The sequence below is a fragment of the Capsicum annuum genome, chromosome 6 (assembly GCF_002878395.1).
Source record: "Capsicum annuum cultivar UCD-10X-F1 chromosome 6, UCD10Xv1.1, whole genome shotgun sequence".
Lineage (NCBI taxonomy): Eukaryota > Viridiplantae > Streptophyta > Magnoliopsida > Solanales > Solanaceae > Capsicum > Capsicum annuum.
The window spans coordinates 158199034-158217057 of record NC_061116.1 but is presented as its reverse complement, the minus strand read 5'-3'; the positions used below and the strand labels follow the sequence as shown (position 1 = coordinate 158217057).

At 32.8% G+C, this 18024-nt stretch overlaps 1 protein-coding gene across 1 annotated transcript; it reads right to left on the bottom strand.

Moving 5' to 3' along the window:
• Window positions 1–979: 979 nt before the first annotated feature.
• LOC107873135 (calmodulin calcium-dependent NAD kinase) lies at window positions 980–16138 on the bottom strand (the record flags this gene model as incomplete). The annotated part of the gene is given in 9 exon segments (XM_016719873.1): window positions 980–1343; window positions 1979–2123; window positions 2321–2637; window positions 2745–2874; window positions 6314–6541; window positions 14876–14934; window positions 15059–15282; window positions 15679–15870; window positions 16047–16138. Coding segments are annotated over 9 exon segments (1551 nt in total). The 3' UTR covers window positions 980–1100.
• Between the last annotated feature and the right edge of the window lie 1886 nt (window positions 16139–18024).

Below are 18024 nucleotides of genomic sequence, written 5' to 3'. Positions count from 1 at the left end.
ATTTAGATATATTATATAACTTAAATTCACCCTATGCTTTATAATATATATACATACTGGTGAGATTTTTTCGTATGAGGCTGACCCACCTAATTAATAAATCTTCAATATTGCTCTTTTTCCGCAATGACAAAAGAAATTAGATGTCATTTTAATCTCTAAGCCGAAAATAATAAAAAAATAATAGTGAAAAGTCATTTAAAGGTCATATTTGTGCAGTTTTAAATAGTTAAAGTTCATATTTGTGCACTGTCAAAGTTTAAGGTCAAAGTTATAATTTGATGTCAAATTTAGAGTCATATTTATATATTATGCCCTTAGATTTTAAGTTGGACGCGCCCAGTTTTGCGTGTTGAATACACGTTTTGCCACGTAGGATCGAAGATCATATTTGTACAGTTTTGAATAGTTAAAGGTCATATTTGTGCACTATCAAAGTTATAATTTGATGTCAAGTTTAAAATCATATTTATGTATTATCTCTCTCTATATATATATCATTCAAGTTGAGTTAGGCTTACTTGTTTGGAGGGTTTGACAAGTGTCATCCCGTGCCTAATCTGGGTCGAGACAAAAATTCTTTTTTATTCACACAAATATTCAAGAATTATTTTAGAACACAAGTTTCAAAATCTTCATTTTTTAAACCTTATGCCAAGTTAAAAAATGTCACATAAAATGAAACGGGGAATATATTTCAGTTAGTAAAGGACGGTTATAATTTGGTCCGGACTTCGACCAAGAAACTTAATTGTCTACCATTATAGTTGAATAAAAGTATAACAAATGCAATGGTTTCTATTCTCTCTGTGTATGGGAAATGGTGTAAAATTAGCCTACACCAACCATTAATATAACTTGAGTTCATATTTAAATGGGAAAATGATCCCTTCTCGTATAGTTATGTCCATAAGATGTAGGACACATGAATTAGAGAAACATCGGTGCTTGGATCATTTCGAATAAAGTTTAGGCAAGCTGATTTCAACATCATTTGTATTAAAAAAAAAATTAAATGATTGTCGAATCGTTTGACCTTTGAGCAAGGATTAAATAAAAAGTTGTTGCCCTGTTCAAACTTTGAGGATTGAAGCAAACACCTATTTTCCCCTGTTTTCAATCTTTAAAATTGCAACTTTGAGCTCTTGCTGGAGCGTAGACCTTGATGGTATTAAAACCATGTCTTTCCAGACTGAACAAGCAGACTGGGACAATACATCATCTTGCTCGTAAAGCTCGTATATGGATTCTGCTTCTTCCTTCACTTTTTTAACCATTTCCAAACATTTGATGTCCTCTGGTTCCACCAACATTTTGTTCTCTCCATCTTTCCATGCTATCAACTGCAAGACAAAAAATCATATGATGTTTTGATGAAAATTAGATTAAAGATTGATTATAATGCATAAGTAGGTACGTAATTTATAAGTTATTGGAACTAACTTCCGTCTATAAGTGATGGAAGTTATTTTTCGCCTTTTCCAAATTCCTATAATGTTCCGTATAGGATTGGTCGTTAGGGTTTTTGCACCAAAATTAAGTTTTACTTTTTCTTGGAAGAAAAATAAAAGTAACCATAATTACTTTTATTTTTCTAAAAGGAAAATATAAAATTTTTTCATATTTGACTAACATCTTTATTGGAGGAAAGGTTTTGTAACTCTGTAAATAAAAAACTCTTTTCTCATGTCATAATACAATAGCATCCATAATATAGTTCTTAAAAGAGTCTGACTTAGAGGGAAATTTTCTTTCAATAGGTTTTAAGTTTTTTTTTTCAATATTATTAATAATACGTACGTCGTTTGACCAAATCATATTTAATATATATGTTTTTAGTATATTTTTCTTTGTCATCTGAATTACCATCCTATTATTTGTAAACTTTAAGCTTCCGCATGACGCTCTTTCGATTTCGAACCCAACATTGGTCTTATTAGAATTGAACACAGAAAATACAAGGAAATAAGAATTTTACCGATGGTTTTGAGCCTAAGGCATTGGTGCAGTATAGCCTGGCGTTATCAACAAGATTACAGTACTTAGGAAATGCATTTGCAAATCTCTTGTGAGACGTCAATTGAGACTTTACTCTAACTGCCCTCCCTGTTGCTATAGCTCGCCTGCATAGAACGTCAACCACATCTCAGTTCAAACTAAGTTAGGATAAGTTAGATGAATCTTCATTGTCTGTATCGCCCCATTTAATTTATCTCAAGCCCAATTAACATAATGAAATTTACTCCTTGAAGAGTATTATTTAACATTTAAAGTTTTAGAAAATTACAACTAATCAATGTTTAACAAATTAACTACATACCTGATGCCTCTAACAACAGCAAGGTAAGGATCACAAACAACTCCCACCAATTCTATTCTGTAAGGTTTACTCATCTTATTAGCAGATTCTTCTCCTTGTTCAATTTGTTCCCAGTAATTTTCAGTAACAGTGCCATCCTCTGCAACCTTGTACCCCTCCCCCATTCGATATCGATGTTGGTGTACATTTCTTGCCATGGCTATGGTCTGCTCAACAAATGGCTCCCATGATAAGGTTCCATCCATTATAACGTCACGCCCCTCGTTAAGAGCTGTGACTAGGAGGGACGATGCTGCATCGGTTGAATTTTGATGTACCTGTAATTTACATATTTTGAGCAGTTTCATTTCTTGTTACAGTTTTTTTGTTGCAATATATACTATTAATCACGGGGTTGCATTAAGTAAGAAGTGTAAATTGTCACCAGTTCCGCAGTTTGAAGCATGTCATTATGATGACCTCTTGAGCTAAGGGCTCTGTAAATTACATCAGTCTCTTTGAAAGCATCTGCCTCTACTACCACTGCATTTCCAGCTGCTTCTGACCAAAATGACCTGCCAAATATCTCTGTCAAAATTTTGCTTCAACATTAAGGTGAATGATTTTACATGTGAATTATAAAAATGGAAAAAGATCTATTTTAGTTTGATAAAGTTTTATTATTCTCAAAAAAGATCATATTTTGATCTCTCAAGGAAAAAAGATCAACATAATGATTTTACACGTGAAATATATGTTCTGATTTAGATTCAATAACAAATAATTTTTGTAATAGGGTATAGATTCAATTTAACAGGAAAGAACTTATCCGCTCGGACAGGGGCGAATCTAGGTGTACTCGTGGAGGTGTTATGACACCCTCAGACCTCGATGAAACTTTATAAGTATATGCATATAATGTACAAAAATTGACTAAAGTACTTATTTGCCGCCCCTCGAACAAAGTGACAAATGGCTCCACTGGTAGAAGGTTGGCCGAAGGTGAAAAGTACCACCTGCCTGATGAGGGTTCTCGAAACCGGTGAGAATCATATTATTGGATTGCTAAGGGCAGCTGATTAGCGTCTCAACTTCAGCTCGTCTCAACTTCAGCTCTCTCTATCTTTCTCCCCTTTTTTTTTCCATTAATGTGGGACTTGAATGCCTTTTTATTTCCCATTCTTTATAGGTTTTTTTATTGATTTTATATACTTGCTATTTTTTATCAATTCAAATTGGTTGTTTTTCGGTAATTAAATCTTGACTTCAAAATTTCCTCTTTATTAATCTCTTGATACGAGTCTTTTATGTGTATCCTGTATCAATTAATGAATACTAAATTTTAAACATCACATAAATATTAATAAGAATATATTAATTTTTTTTAAAAGTTTAAGTCTTAAAAATTATGGATATTATTATGAAAAAGTTTTTAAATTTTAAGTTTCTTTCAATCATTTGAACTATGTGAAGATGATTGAGTTGAAACTAAACTCTTTTGTTCTTTCCAATTATATATCTGCAAAAAAAATCTCAACATATAAAAATAATGGAATATGAATATATGAAGATAACCGTATTATATGGTATATACAAGTTCAATTTTTTAACATGAAAATTCTCTTTTTTTTCCTTTCAAAATTTTGAAGAACAAGATGTCTTACTCCGATAAAAAAAACTAAAACTACTAAGGAATTTTTTATCTCAAAGCTAAAAAATATTACTAAATAAGTGTATGTGATCAATTTATTTATAAAAATAAAAGAAGATAAATAACTCGACTTGTAACCCAAAATTGAAGGAATCGATTCGTTAATTTTATCTGGACGGCATGATACCCGCTACCTCCAAATCTTGGATCCGCCTCTGCGCATGGATGCTTATGTAGGAGTAGATCCATAGTTTCAGACTTTCAGTTAACGAGTCGAATAACATTTTCCTGGACTAGACTAGCTATGTATATACTTACTATGTTTTGAAATTTTCTATATTTATACACTTAACGGCGAGCCTAATTATTTTTATGTATTAACTTGACATTGTTAAACTTAATTTAGTTAACCATAGAAGACAGACTAAGACAGATTGGAAGTTAAGAAATTGGCATATAGAAGGTTGGTTAACTAATCCATACTTCTATATGACCATATTGAAGAAATTAAAATTATATGTTGCCTACAATACAACTTCTAATTAATTATTTAAGAGAAAATGACTGCTTTTGTCGTTCTTTTCTTTTTTCAAATTAGTAGTTAACGTCAGATGCTATGGTTTTTGTTAAGATTTTGAATTTTCAAGTTTATGCTTTAAATTTATTGAACTTTCATAATCTGGAGGGATGGCCAATAAAGAATTGTACAATAAATGCAATATAACAGATATACTTATGAAGAAAAAGGTTCAATAGTTAGACAATTTAGTACTCTTGTCTTCAATGTTTTCGGGTACACAAATCTATATACACAAGTTCAAATCTAAAACAAGAACACCTATGAAATTACACAACATCTGCAACACAAGATTAAAAAATAATCTATCCAAGAAGTGTGTTATTATTTCAAAAATAAGATAAACAGAAATTTAAAGTCAAGTCCCCCGACTTCATGGAGTGTCCTTAAGGAATAATTCCCCTCACTGTACCCGAGGTTATGGAATTTTCCTCCCAGGATAAAATGACTTTCAATCAAATAATAGCGGTGCCTCAAATTATTGAATTCGTCGAACTCACTCAATGACTAATGATCACACTGAGTTTTTGTAGAGAAGAAGAGTGTTTTTGCTGTTAAAAATCATTTCTATACCTGAGGAATATGTCAGGTATTTATAGCCTTACGGTGTTCCTTCGAAAAGGAAGCATTGGTTCAGCAAAAAGGCACCTATTCAGTACAGTCATGTCACCTGCGCCCAGTCTGTGTTGGACCTGCGCCTTATCTGCGGCCGTAGGTGACACTTTCCGAATTTCACTAAGTACATGCGTTGCACCTGCGCCCGCAGGTTACTGAGGTGCACGCATAGATCGCCCTATTGCGTGAAACAATGTGCCTTTTACCTCGAAGGGTCGCATTTCTTCAAGGTGCGTTTGCATGGCGTTCGAAATGCGCCCGCACATGGAGAAGATCGAAAAATATTTCTATCAGATTCTTTGGATTAAAATTTCACTTATTCATCAAATTCGAAGCTAAAGCCGAGCGAGCGAAGATGGCGCGAGACACCACCTTGTTCTTGCCTCACTATCCATGTGGAGATGTGGTTCTCAATACAAAAACATGAAAGCTTCTTTCTTCCACCAATGTGGGAGAATTTAATAAACTTTCCATGAAAGAGTACACTTTCCATTTTAGTATCTCTCTTTTTCTCCACTATTTTTTCCTCATTTTCTATTTATACATAACACCTTGAACCTAACAATTACAGCACCTACGAATAAGTTTTTACTCAATTATTTGACATCCATCTAGCTAGCTACTAATTAATGCTCCTTTTCTTTTCAATTTATATAAACACACTTTTCTTTTAATTAATATAAAAAGGATTTACATCTTTTTATATTTAGTAATAATTTTATTTTAAATTTATTATTTTATTCTTAATGGGATGATTTATATCTACATAAATATTTATTAGTATTTATTTTAGACCACACATTTAAATATTTCATTCATTTCTAAACTCTTTAATAAATCAAACACATTCACATAAATTGAATCAGAATGAATATAATATTATTTTCAAGTTAATACACACAAATAATTTGTATAAACAAATTATTAATTATATACTATCGATAGATATAGTTTAACATGTTGTAGCATGTCAGTTACCATTATTTTAAAATTAAGATTCTTGATTAATGCCTATCAGAAAAGTTCACCTTTAATTACCTTAAACTAATTTAATTATTTTTATAAATATTCCATCATCTTTACTGCGATTGTTGGGGGCTGGTTGAACAATAAAAACTCTGGATATAAATGAATTAGAGAAGTAGGTGAGAACAGATGAATAATTACGTACTGTTTGAGTATGTCTTTAAGGACGGTACTTTTTCCAGCTCCCATTCCACCACCCATAAGGAGGAGCACTGGACTTCTTTGACTGTGAGCTACAGGGACCATTACGTCCGTACATTTGGACTCGTTACCGTTAGATGATACTGTTCCAATAGCCTTCATCTCTTCTACCAGTGTAGAAAATACCCTTGTAACTTTCAAATCCTTTGTTATCTTCTCGAATCTCTGCTTCCTGAAATTAAAAATAATCGAGTTGACCCATCTAGTGGTTAGTGGAATGGATTGAGAATTATGAGGTCACAGAGGTAAAAATGCCAGGCGATCTATTCAAATCTTGGTGGATTAAGTTACCGATAATTAATGTGCAAATATGGCGGATTATCTTAAACAAATATGTATTTCGCTTTGATATACACATTGTTCTCTTAGAAGATTGCATGTATAAAAAAGTGTAATAGCATTACTTGGTTGAAAGTGTCTTTAACTAACTTACTGTTTTACATTCAAATCTTTCTAAAATATAGCGTTCCAAGGAAATACCACTCGCGAAGTTTCAAGGCTACTCGATTTTAGCCCTAATCCAGCTGCTCAATGGCCAAGTCTGCTGGTGAAGGAGCTCCGTACTCCACCGATAAACGCCATACAGAGTCAATCAGCACAAGCAGCGGAGGAAGGGTAGAGACGGAACCCCCACAAGCAACAATGAAGCAGATGGAAAGTCAAGAGACTTGTCTATCGGGGAAAACAACTGGTGCCGAAAATAATGGAGGAAGTGCAGAAGGAGGGTGTGGACGATAAGAATCCAAAAAAATGGACAAATTTGTTCTCTGGAAACAGAAAGGAGACGAGAGGTATGTCGTTGCAATTTAAGGCTCCGGAAATTCGAAATAGGGAAATAATTGTAGCATTAGACAAAGGAGAAATTGAGTTAGAAACAACAAAATGGAACTCTGCTCTGATTGTATATGTGGTGGGAAATCAACCGAGCATGGAAAGTATGCATGGGTTCGTCGCAAATACTTGGAATTTTGTGGCAGCTTCAGAAGTGTTCTATCACAACGATGATTATTTATTGATACGATTTAAGACAATGGAGGATAGAGATGCAATCCTCTGTTCAGGACCATATACTTTTAATAGCCGACCTATTATTATCAAAAAATGGAAGGCAGATTTTGATTTTCGCGGTGAGGTGCTGAAGACAATTCCATTATGGGTTCAACTTTCAAATCTACCGCTCAATTGTTAGGGTGCTGATTCGTTGAGTAGGATTCAGAGTGTGTTGGGAGCTCCACTATATGCAGATGATTGTACAACAACGAAGGAGAGAATTTCATATGCAAGGCTGCTTGCGGAAATGGATGTCATGAGACAGCTTCCAAAATCTATCTAAGTGCAGGAGCCTAGTGGTAGGATGTTTGAGCAAGATGCTTGGTATGATTGGAAGACCCAATATTGTGCTAAATGTGTGCAATTGGGACATGTATGCCCAGAGAGAAAGGAACCAATTCCAAAGCAAACAAAGCCAAAGATACTAGAACAAGTGTGGCAACCTAGAAGATGCGTAGTGGAGCCGAACAGGCCTACAAATGAGAAGCAACTTCTGGATAAGCAAGAAGACAGTTTTGTAGACCACTCAACTCCACCAGAAGTTATGCAGAGGGAAGGAAAACAACCTGAAACTTGGCAAACAGTGAAGGCTAAATCGGCAGGGAAAGGTAACCTTACTAAAGTCTCAGAAGTAGGGATAATTACAAACAATGGCTTTGATACTCTAGGTGATGAGGCAGGATCGAGCTACTCTGAGGGACGAATGGATATAGGGTGTCAGACATTGAAAGATCCTAACAAATACCAATGATAGTTGCTTCTTGGAATGTTAGGGGATTTAATAAGATTTATAATCAAAAGGAAATAAAGAACTACATTAGTCAGAATAACATAGTGCTGTTAGCCTTGATAGAAACTAGAGCACAGGAGAAGTATGCAAAGAAGATTGTTCATAAAGTTTTTGGTAATTGGAATTGGGCTAATAATTAATTGATAGCCTAAGGAAAAGAATTTGGATAGTATGGAATCATTAGGTGGTGGATTCTTCCATTCATAGTACTACTGCTCAGACTATTACAGGACAAGTACAAGTCCAGGGTATGCCTCAGACCTTTTGGATCACTTTTGTGTATGGCTTGCATACAGCGGAGGACCGACAAACTTTATGGACCGACTTGGAGGGGCTGCATAGTGTAATTTCTGACTTATGGATTACTATGGGTGATTATTGTGCAGTATTAAATGCAGAATTGCAGATAATAGATACAATAAAAACCCTGTGGTTGAAGCAAAAATAAAAGATTTAGCAAAGTTTTTACAGAATACTGGTATGATGGAGAGAAAGATAGTGGGTAGAGAATTTACTTGGACAAACAAAACAGTCCACAGTAAAATAGATAGAGCAATGGTAAATGTTGATTGGGTACAGAAAATGCCGCAGATGGAAATACAGATAAAAGAGCCAAGCTTTTTAGATCATACACCTTTATGGCTTCAGTTTGAGGGGGTAATTCCAACACAACCTATACCCTTTAAGTTCAACAATAAGCTACCAGATCATCAGGAGTTTCTGACTATAGTTCATGCTACCTGGAGGAAAGTTGGGAAATTAGGACCTATGCCGAATGTTTGGTGGAAACTAAAGGTCCTTAAAAAGGGGCTAAAACTGCTTAATACGAGAATTTCAGCATACATCTGAGAAAATTAGCAAGATCAAGCAGAATTTGCAGGATGTACAAGAAAAGATGTCAACTCGTAGTTATTATGACCACTTAAATGTGATTGAATCTGATTTGAAGGAATAACTGGAAAAATGGCCGCTTATTGAAGAGTATTCTGATGCAGAAATCCAGGGTGCAGTGGCTAAAGTTGGGTGACTCTTAACACATCTTTCTTCTTTGCTAGCATGAAGAACAGATTAGCACATAACAGAATTAAAGTCTTACATAAACCAGATGGTACAATGACAAAGACTCAAGAGGAGGTGCAGGAAGTGACTATCAATTTCTATAAACAACTGTTGGGAACCACTAATGAAAGTCTACCAATGATCAATCCTAGTGTTATGAAACATGGAAATATCCTGACTAAGACACAATAGAGGCAACTTGTTGCACCAGTGACTAAGGAAGAGATACTCACTGCACTAGCAAACACTAATGATTTAAAGAGTCCAGGTTGTGATGGATATAATGCAGTCTTTTTCAAGAAAGCTTGGCCGCTTATTAGGGGGAAGTAGTGCAAGCAATTCAAATTTCTTCACCACAGGACAAATGTATATCCCAGTCAATTGTACCAACATAACACTCATCCCTAAAGTCCAGAATCCCACCAAGATAATAGAGTTCAGACAAACTGATTTTTAAAGTGATTACACATAGAATGCAAGGAGTTATAGATCATTTGGTGGATAATAGCCAGTCAGTCTTTGTGCCAGGTAGAGTGATATCAGATAACATCATCTTAAGCCATAAGCTGGTGAAAGGCTATAACAGAAAATCTATTTCTCCCAGATGAATGTTGAAGATAGATATGAGAAAAACGTATGATTCATTAGAATGGATGTATCTGAAGCAGGTGTTAATACATCTAAATTTCCTGCTATATTTTTACAGTTTAAGTTGGGGGTATTCCGGACATTTTTCTCTTTAACTCCCTTTGATACCATGACCTAAAACACCTTTTGGGCTTCATTAACATATTATTCTCAATCAAACACTCTTAAAATCTCTCTCAAATTCTTTGTTCAAGCAAGAGGCTAGGGTTTCTTCAAGACAACCAATTAAGGCTTTCAAGAGTAGTTCTCTCAGTATTCCTTGGTGTCTAAGGCATGGTACTCCTCCCTCATTATTATTTTATAAAAAGCATTTGTTTTAATGCATGATTTCTCATGGTATTATTTTTGTTTTGAATTACATATTGGGGGTTTTGGTTGTTCATGGTTAAATAATATTTTTCAATGTTTTAATTTTGATTTTCATGTTATATTTACGATTTTGAACATGTGATTCTATGAGAATGGTCAATTAATACTTGATTTTGGTTTTGAAAATTATATGTCCTCAACATATTTGTGAAAATGTCAAAGTGAATGGATTTGTCACCTAGTTGATTAATAGTTATGAGAAACTTAGGAATTTGAACTAGGAAACTTAGGAATTTGAACTAGGAAACTTAGGAATTTGAACTAGGGGTACAGTAGAGTCCCCAAGTTGTTGGTTTAATTAATTACTTTAAATTAATGCATTGCATAAACAGTAATGGAACATTAAAAGGTTTGGTTTGGTTTTAAATGGATTGAAAAGACCTTGGTGGCCATGGTTTTGATTTAATTGGAAACTTTAGAGTCAACTTGGTTTAATGGTTTTGGTATGACATAAATGGATAGACTTGCAAGCTCTAATTTTGGTATGACGATACCAACGGTTAATGCATAATTAAAAGACTCCTTGGTAAATGGTTGGATTGTGTAATTGATTTTAATATGGGCTTAAGGGGGGGAGGGGCTTAAAGGGGGTGTTAGCAAAGTCGTGGGAGGTGGAGGTCCTGGGAGGACCAATACTGAAAACTCATGTTTGTTGATGTAAGGTTTGGTCTTAGTGACCGTGTGCATGATGTCACACTTATATTTTGAAAGATGTACTAGTCATCTCAGGTTTTTCTCCGGTTCATGCGACTAACACACATCGGGGCTCTTTTAGCAGGGGGAGCTGAACCCATATAGCCCGTGGGTGGACATTTAGAACGACAGAGCTACACAATCCAGGTGAAGATTTTAAATGCATGCTAAATCTGATTCCCTACCCTGCACGATGTATATATATGTGTATATATGTATACATGTGATTGCATATGATGATTTGACTTGGTTTTGAATAATGACATTTTATCCTTATTCCTGAGTACATGCTAGCATTCAATCTGCTAACCGTCTTCGAGCGTTATATCCCCAGACGTTGCAGGAATCGGCCATACTACAATTCCTCCTGCTCAGTGACTTGAATCTGGGGACAACTTTGTGTCAGACTGAAGTTGTGAGCTTTCATACTTCTGAAGACTCCATTTCATGCTCTGTACTTCTTTTATTATTGTTATTTCTTGGTTTGGTTTTGGGTATGATCGGGGGCATGTCTCGACCGGATGTCATTGATTCTGGTTATAGTCTTTGTCAGACTACTATGGGCATGGACGGTATCAGTATTGGTGTCAGCCTTAGCATTGGTATTGATATTGGGGTTGACACCGATTGAATGTTTGGTTAAGGATTGGTGGACTATGATTATAGACTTTACTTAATGTCTTTAAACTATTATAAATTCATCCGACATAGGGTGCAGGGGGGTTACGATTGGGTATTGGGGGTGGTCTCTAGTCCCGGTGGGACTTGAGATGCCCAACACGACCAGGCCCTGATTCAGGTCGTGTCAGCCTACTTTCTCCATCAGGAAAATATATATTGCATTAAGAGGAGAGTTTCCGAAGGAAAGGTGGAGTAAGCTGATATGCAACAATTTGGGAGCTCCAAGACGGATTTTCATTCTATATCTTGCCATCCATGATAGATTACAGACAAGAGACAGAGTTGTTAAATGGAAAGATCTCGACAACATGGCATGTCCAATGTGTAACGCATGGTTGGAAAATATCAATCATCTATTTTTCAGTGTTCAGCTTTAGGTGCAGTCTGGAATAAAGTGTTAACTTGGCAAGAAGTAATGAAACAACCACAAGGCTAGTTTGATGAAATTCATTGGGCTATGGAGAATACACGTAGTAACTCAGTCAAAGGACACGTTTACAGGATGAGTCTGGCTGCAGGGGTTTATTACATATGGAAGGAGCGTAACTTCAGAATATTTCAACGACATAGTCGCTTATATAGTATTAGCACTACTGTTATTCAGGTGTTTTGTAGAAGCGGCAGAAATAGGCAACTTGTAGGAAAATTGCAGTATCTAGATAGATATGTATGAAGGATCCTGAAGCATACCTTAGAAGTGCTTAATTGTTGATTGTCTGAGCAGTAGGATAGGAGTTTAGTTGAGAGGTTTACCAATCTTGTTTTAAGGCTGTTGTACAAAACGTTTCGCTTGATTTGTGAATAAAAAAATTACTTCTCAAAAAAAAAAAAAAAAAGACATGTATTAACGGCATAACATTAAAAATTGATTTTAAAAAAAAAATTAATCGTTATAATAAAATGATTATTTTTATAGAAAGGTATGCCCATTTATGAAGGAAGGTAAGTATATATTTAAAATGGTTCAACTATTTTTACTATTGTATGTCATGAAAAATCAATTGCCAAGAGGATCAACAGTGACTTTTTTGCAAAGAGGTCCTTTTAGATATTTTTTCTAAAAGTTCATTTTCATGAAGGGGACCGGCAGTTAGGGTGTGCAAAAATCGAACCGACCGATAAATCGAATCAATAAAAATATTATTGGTTTATTGTTATTGGGTTAATGATTTTTTAATGGTTTTATTAAAAAAATTTATTGGGTTATGGATTCGGTTTGATATTTTCTTATTGGGTAAACTGATAACCCAATAAGAATATATATATATATATATATATATATATATATATATATTCTCAACTTCTCTTTAATTTCTACAAATTAACAAAATTATTGTTTCAATTATACAAACTCTTAATTTCTCCTAACAATATTTAGTTCAAACTTGAAGATTCCTGTAAATTAAAATACATTATGTAGGATTTTTGGTTGCAACTAAGATTTGATTTTTTTTTCAAATTAATTACTACAATTTCTATTTTATGAGTATTTTCTTATCGGTTAAATCGAAAATTGAATCATTAAGGACTAAAAATCCATAGACCGAAAATCGATAAAAAATATCTTATTGATTTGACTATTGATTTAGCATATTTAAAAATAAAAAATTAATAAATCAAATCGATAATATGTAAAATCGAACCGACTGATGTACGCACCTACCAACAGCTGCCTCCACAAATAAAGATTTAAAATCTTTGTCTAGTTGTACTTCCCACATGCTTGAAAATAGCAAAAATTTCAAGTTACAATGGGGTTCAATTGATTTGTTTCAGACTTGTACTTTTAAAATTGGATTCTTCCACACATCTAGACCTATCTATGCTAATATCTAGCCAGGTAGTAGTAAACTTTTCAGTCTTACAATTGAAAAATAATCATTATATTCAAATTTTAATTTTTGTAAGTGAAACTTCATAGCACTCCAAAACAATAACTGCTATAATTATTAAGATTGAAAGTGTTGATTTGTGATTTTTTTCCGAATCTCTAGCCTCCCATCATGGGGGCGTGGATGTTCCGGTTCGTAGGTGTGAGAGATTAGCGTTGGATGGCTTTAGGAGGAGTAGAGGTAGACTGAAGAAATACTGAAGGGAGGTGATTAGACATGACATAGAGCAGCTTCAGCTTACTGAGGACATGATCCTAGATAGGAAGGTGTGGAGGTCGAGGATAAGCGTAAAAGACTAGTGTTAGTGTGTGGATTGTAGCAAGCAGTCAGGAGAGTTCTTGTGTAGCCGGGATAGTAATCATAAGACAGTGTATATAGGTGTCTTTGGTATGTGAGTGTATGGTACTACCCATCCATCACCTTGTTTACTATCCTTTATCTTGAGCCGGGAGTCTATTGGAAATAGCCTCTCTACCTCTTCGGAGGTAGCAATATGAACTGCGTATATCTTACCCTCCCCAAATTCCACGCTGTGAGAATACACTGAATTTATTGTTGTTGTAGCTTCCCAGCATCCCTCAAAGCTGACCTCACAAAATAAAATAGAAATTTGATTTTACAATATCTTTTGTGGATACAACTAGTAAAAGTCAAAGAGATCATCTAGATAAGGTGAAACAGAATTTTTGGTCCTCAATTTCAAACTACCACCATGTGAATAGTATTGACAAATAATATCCTTTGCAAAAATTGACGGAAAATACTAATTATACTGCAATTTGGTTGATCATTAAAATAAGTCCTTTTACGCCAGTCATTGAAACCACAGCTTCTTATCCATCACTATCACTATAATTATATCCATATCCTATTTCGTTTAAATAATATGTAAGTACAAAATTAGAGATAGTATTATGTTATAGTAATAGAATATCCACACTTAACTTTCAATATGCAATAATGTCATATAATGATATGATTCACTTATTTTGAGATGACATGACATGATTAATGACAACTAACTTTTTTTATATAAAATTTCATCCAAGGTGAAATTAAGATCTATCTACATTCTATTTTTTTTTTAAAACTTCAATTATAAAATTATAATGAGTTTGTTATCAACAAATTGTTGTATTTAAAAATTTACTGGCCGAATTATTTTATTCTTGGCTGAAACTTGCAAGCAAGAGCGAAAAAATTTGGACCATTCCGTCATAAATGTGAGTGACTGTCTAGATGTAGTAGGTTTGCATGTCGTCCCCACTCCCCACATTTACAAGAGGAGAAAACAGTTTTAATTAAAGGCAATGAAACCAATCACCTTGTAGCTGCCAGCACCAAATCCTTTAGTCTTTTCTGCTCAGAATCAACACTCAACACCTTCAACAACAAAAAGTTATATTTAACTTATAAGTTTGTGGCTTATAAAAAAATAGTCTTTTTTTGGTTTTCTTGCTTCTTGATTTCAAATGAAAATCAATGATAAACTTATATAGATGCCTACCTGGCTAATCAATATAGAAGCTTTACTCCAATGGAAAGCAAAGTACGCAAGAATGCACCTCTCTAATTCATTCTCCAATTTGACATATAAAGATTCAGCATCTTCTTCATTTGCAAAGTATTCAAAGATGCCATCATCACACCCTTTGGATCTCTTCAAGTATTCTTGTACTAGCTCACATAATCCAGGACACTCACTTTCATCCTTAAACCCCAGTTGCCTTGCTACACCACGTAATATTCCAATTAATTAACAAAACAAAAATTACAAATTAATCTTAAGCTTGTTTAACCAAACTTCCTATATTTGCTTATTTTGAAAAGTGTTTTTTCCCTTCAGAAGTAACAGTTTATGTTTAATAATCGATATGAAAAACACTTTTATCAATATTAGAACAACAATTCGTGCTTGACTAAGATTCTAAAAATGGTTGAAGAAAAAAAAATTATTTTTTTTTCAACTTCTATAGATAAACTACTTTCAAAAAGATTAACCAAACACCTGTAACTCTCTAAAATAAGCTCATAATTTAAAAGAAAACATTTTCAGCCTTAAGAAGCTTAGTCAAATAAGCTGTAAATATAATTCAAAATGATTACGCAATTTTATAAATAACTCACCAACATAATGGGAAAATCTTTCGAGTCTACCACCAGCACGGCCAGATTCAGTTGCATCCAAAATAGGAGACAGTTGATTTATTATTATCATGTGATTATCAACTTTAGGAGATTTATTTTTGCGAAGATGATGCATCGCTAGAGCAGAGATTATTCCAATAAGACTTGCACCCAATATATGCACTTGCGTATCTGCAGGAAAAGTAAAAGGAAGTTTATATAGCAAGTGTGCTTATAATTATATATGCATACAGTTCAACAAAGAAACAATAAGTGCGACGCTATTTTGACAAAAAGAATTGAATAGAAAAGGTCAAATTCAAACTAAAGAATATTTGGGGAGAGGAAGGAACTTAGTAGTGGGTTACATTTCAGCAGCATGTTTGATTTGTTGTTGTTGTACACTACAGAAGAAAGAGTCTTTCAACTAGGAGTTGAATTTTCTTTATTTGGTTTCTGCCTTTTTTTTCAGTTGGAGTCTCAATTTTTTGGGATCTTATAATGATGATAATAAGTTAATGGGGTAATAAGAAAATATAGATTAAAAGGAGGACTCCTTTTTAAAGAGTCAACTCATCAATTCGAATGATGATTGAATAAAATAAGTTATAGTTGGGTGCAGCGTTTCTTTATTTTTTTTTTAATATATATATATATATATATCCTGAGGGTGCGGGGACCTGAAAGAAGATGTGAGTTTCTTGTTCCAACTACCAGAAATTAATAATTGAGTAAAAAAAGAGTACTTAAAACATGTGAAATCATACTCTCTTCCTTACCTTTATTTTTATTCAACAATCACTTATTTCTAAATGAATTTTTATTTTTACTTGTAATTTTAATATGTTATAAAAAAAAAAATCTTTTTTATATTTTACACTTAATATTAATTATTTATTTTTAAATTATTTTAAATATTTAATATTAAACATTAATTAATCGGGCTACTTTGATAAAATAGACATGTCAATTGTTATTTTTTTAATAAATTTATCTAGTCAAAATGTGACAAGTAAAAATAAACGGAGGGAGTAATATCCTCCGTCTTAATTTGTTTGGGCTATTTTACTTTGGCACAGAGTTAAGAAAAGTTAAAAAGGTTTTTGAATCTTGTGGTTTAAATAAAAAATATATCAAATGTTAAAATGATCTTTAATCTTATATTATTAAATATGTCATGTATAAAATTGAAATTAAAAAATAAATTATATGTCAAGTCAAAATATATCAATCAATTTTAAAAAGATAATTGTTAATCAGCATATAAGTTTTACCAAATTTGCCGTCCGCAAATTTTGAGAATAATCATGCGGATTTCCATGGTGCATACATGAGGATCCAAACTAACATCCGTAATTAGTTTGTGAATATGTAATTAACTTGATTAAATCGTGGTCAATTTTTTCAAGAAATTAAGCATCACATAGCTTATAGTCTGTGTCACTTTAAAGCAGTTTAAAGTGTTATTTATGCAATTAAAATTAGAAGCTCTAAGTAAAGATACAATAATCAGAACGTCATAAAACAAAAAATCCATTTCAGTACTTTAAAGACCAAAGTCATCGATAAACACTCAAACTTGTTATCAAAATTCACTTAGACACCTAAACTAAGGTCTGTTCCTATCAGGCCCCTAAATCCCCCACATTTTGTTCCAATTGGGCCTTTTTTGCCCTATCAGCAAAAAGCTCAAAGTGCGTGTTGCACACACGCGATGATGTGGCAAAATGAGCTAATTGGAAGCTGACACATGTCATTGTGGATCCAATAATTATTAAAAATTAATTATAATTCATTTAAAAAAAGTATATACAAATGGCATTGACGAAATTATTAAAAAATAATTCTAAAATTATTTAAAAAATAAAAAAATGATTATTTAAAAGAAATTATAAATTTTTTACAAAAATGAAATAAATTATTAAAAAATAACTTTTTAAAAAAAATTAATTATTAAGAAAAATTATTAATTATTTTAAAAATGAAAATAAAAAATGGAAAGGATATAAATCATGAAAAAATAATTATAAAATTATTTGAAAAATAAAAATAAAAAATTGATTATTTAAAAAAATTATAAATTTTTTTTAAAAAATGAAATAAATTATTAAAAAAATATTTTTAAAATATAAAATTAATTATTAAAAAAATTATAAAACTTTTTAAAAAATGAAAATAAAAAATGGCATTGGGGATATAAATTATGAAAAATAATTATAAAATTATTTGAAAAATAAAAATAAAAAACTGATTATTTCTAAAAAATATATATTTTTTAGAAAAAATGAAATAAATTATTAAAAATTTATTTAAAAAATAAAAAATAATTATTAAAAAAATTATAAA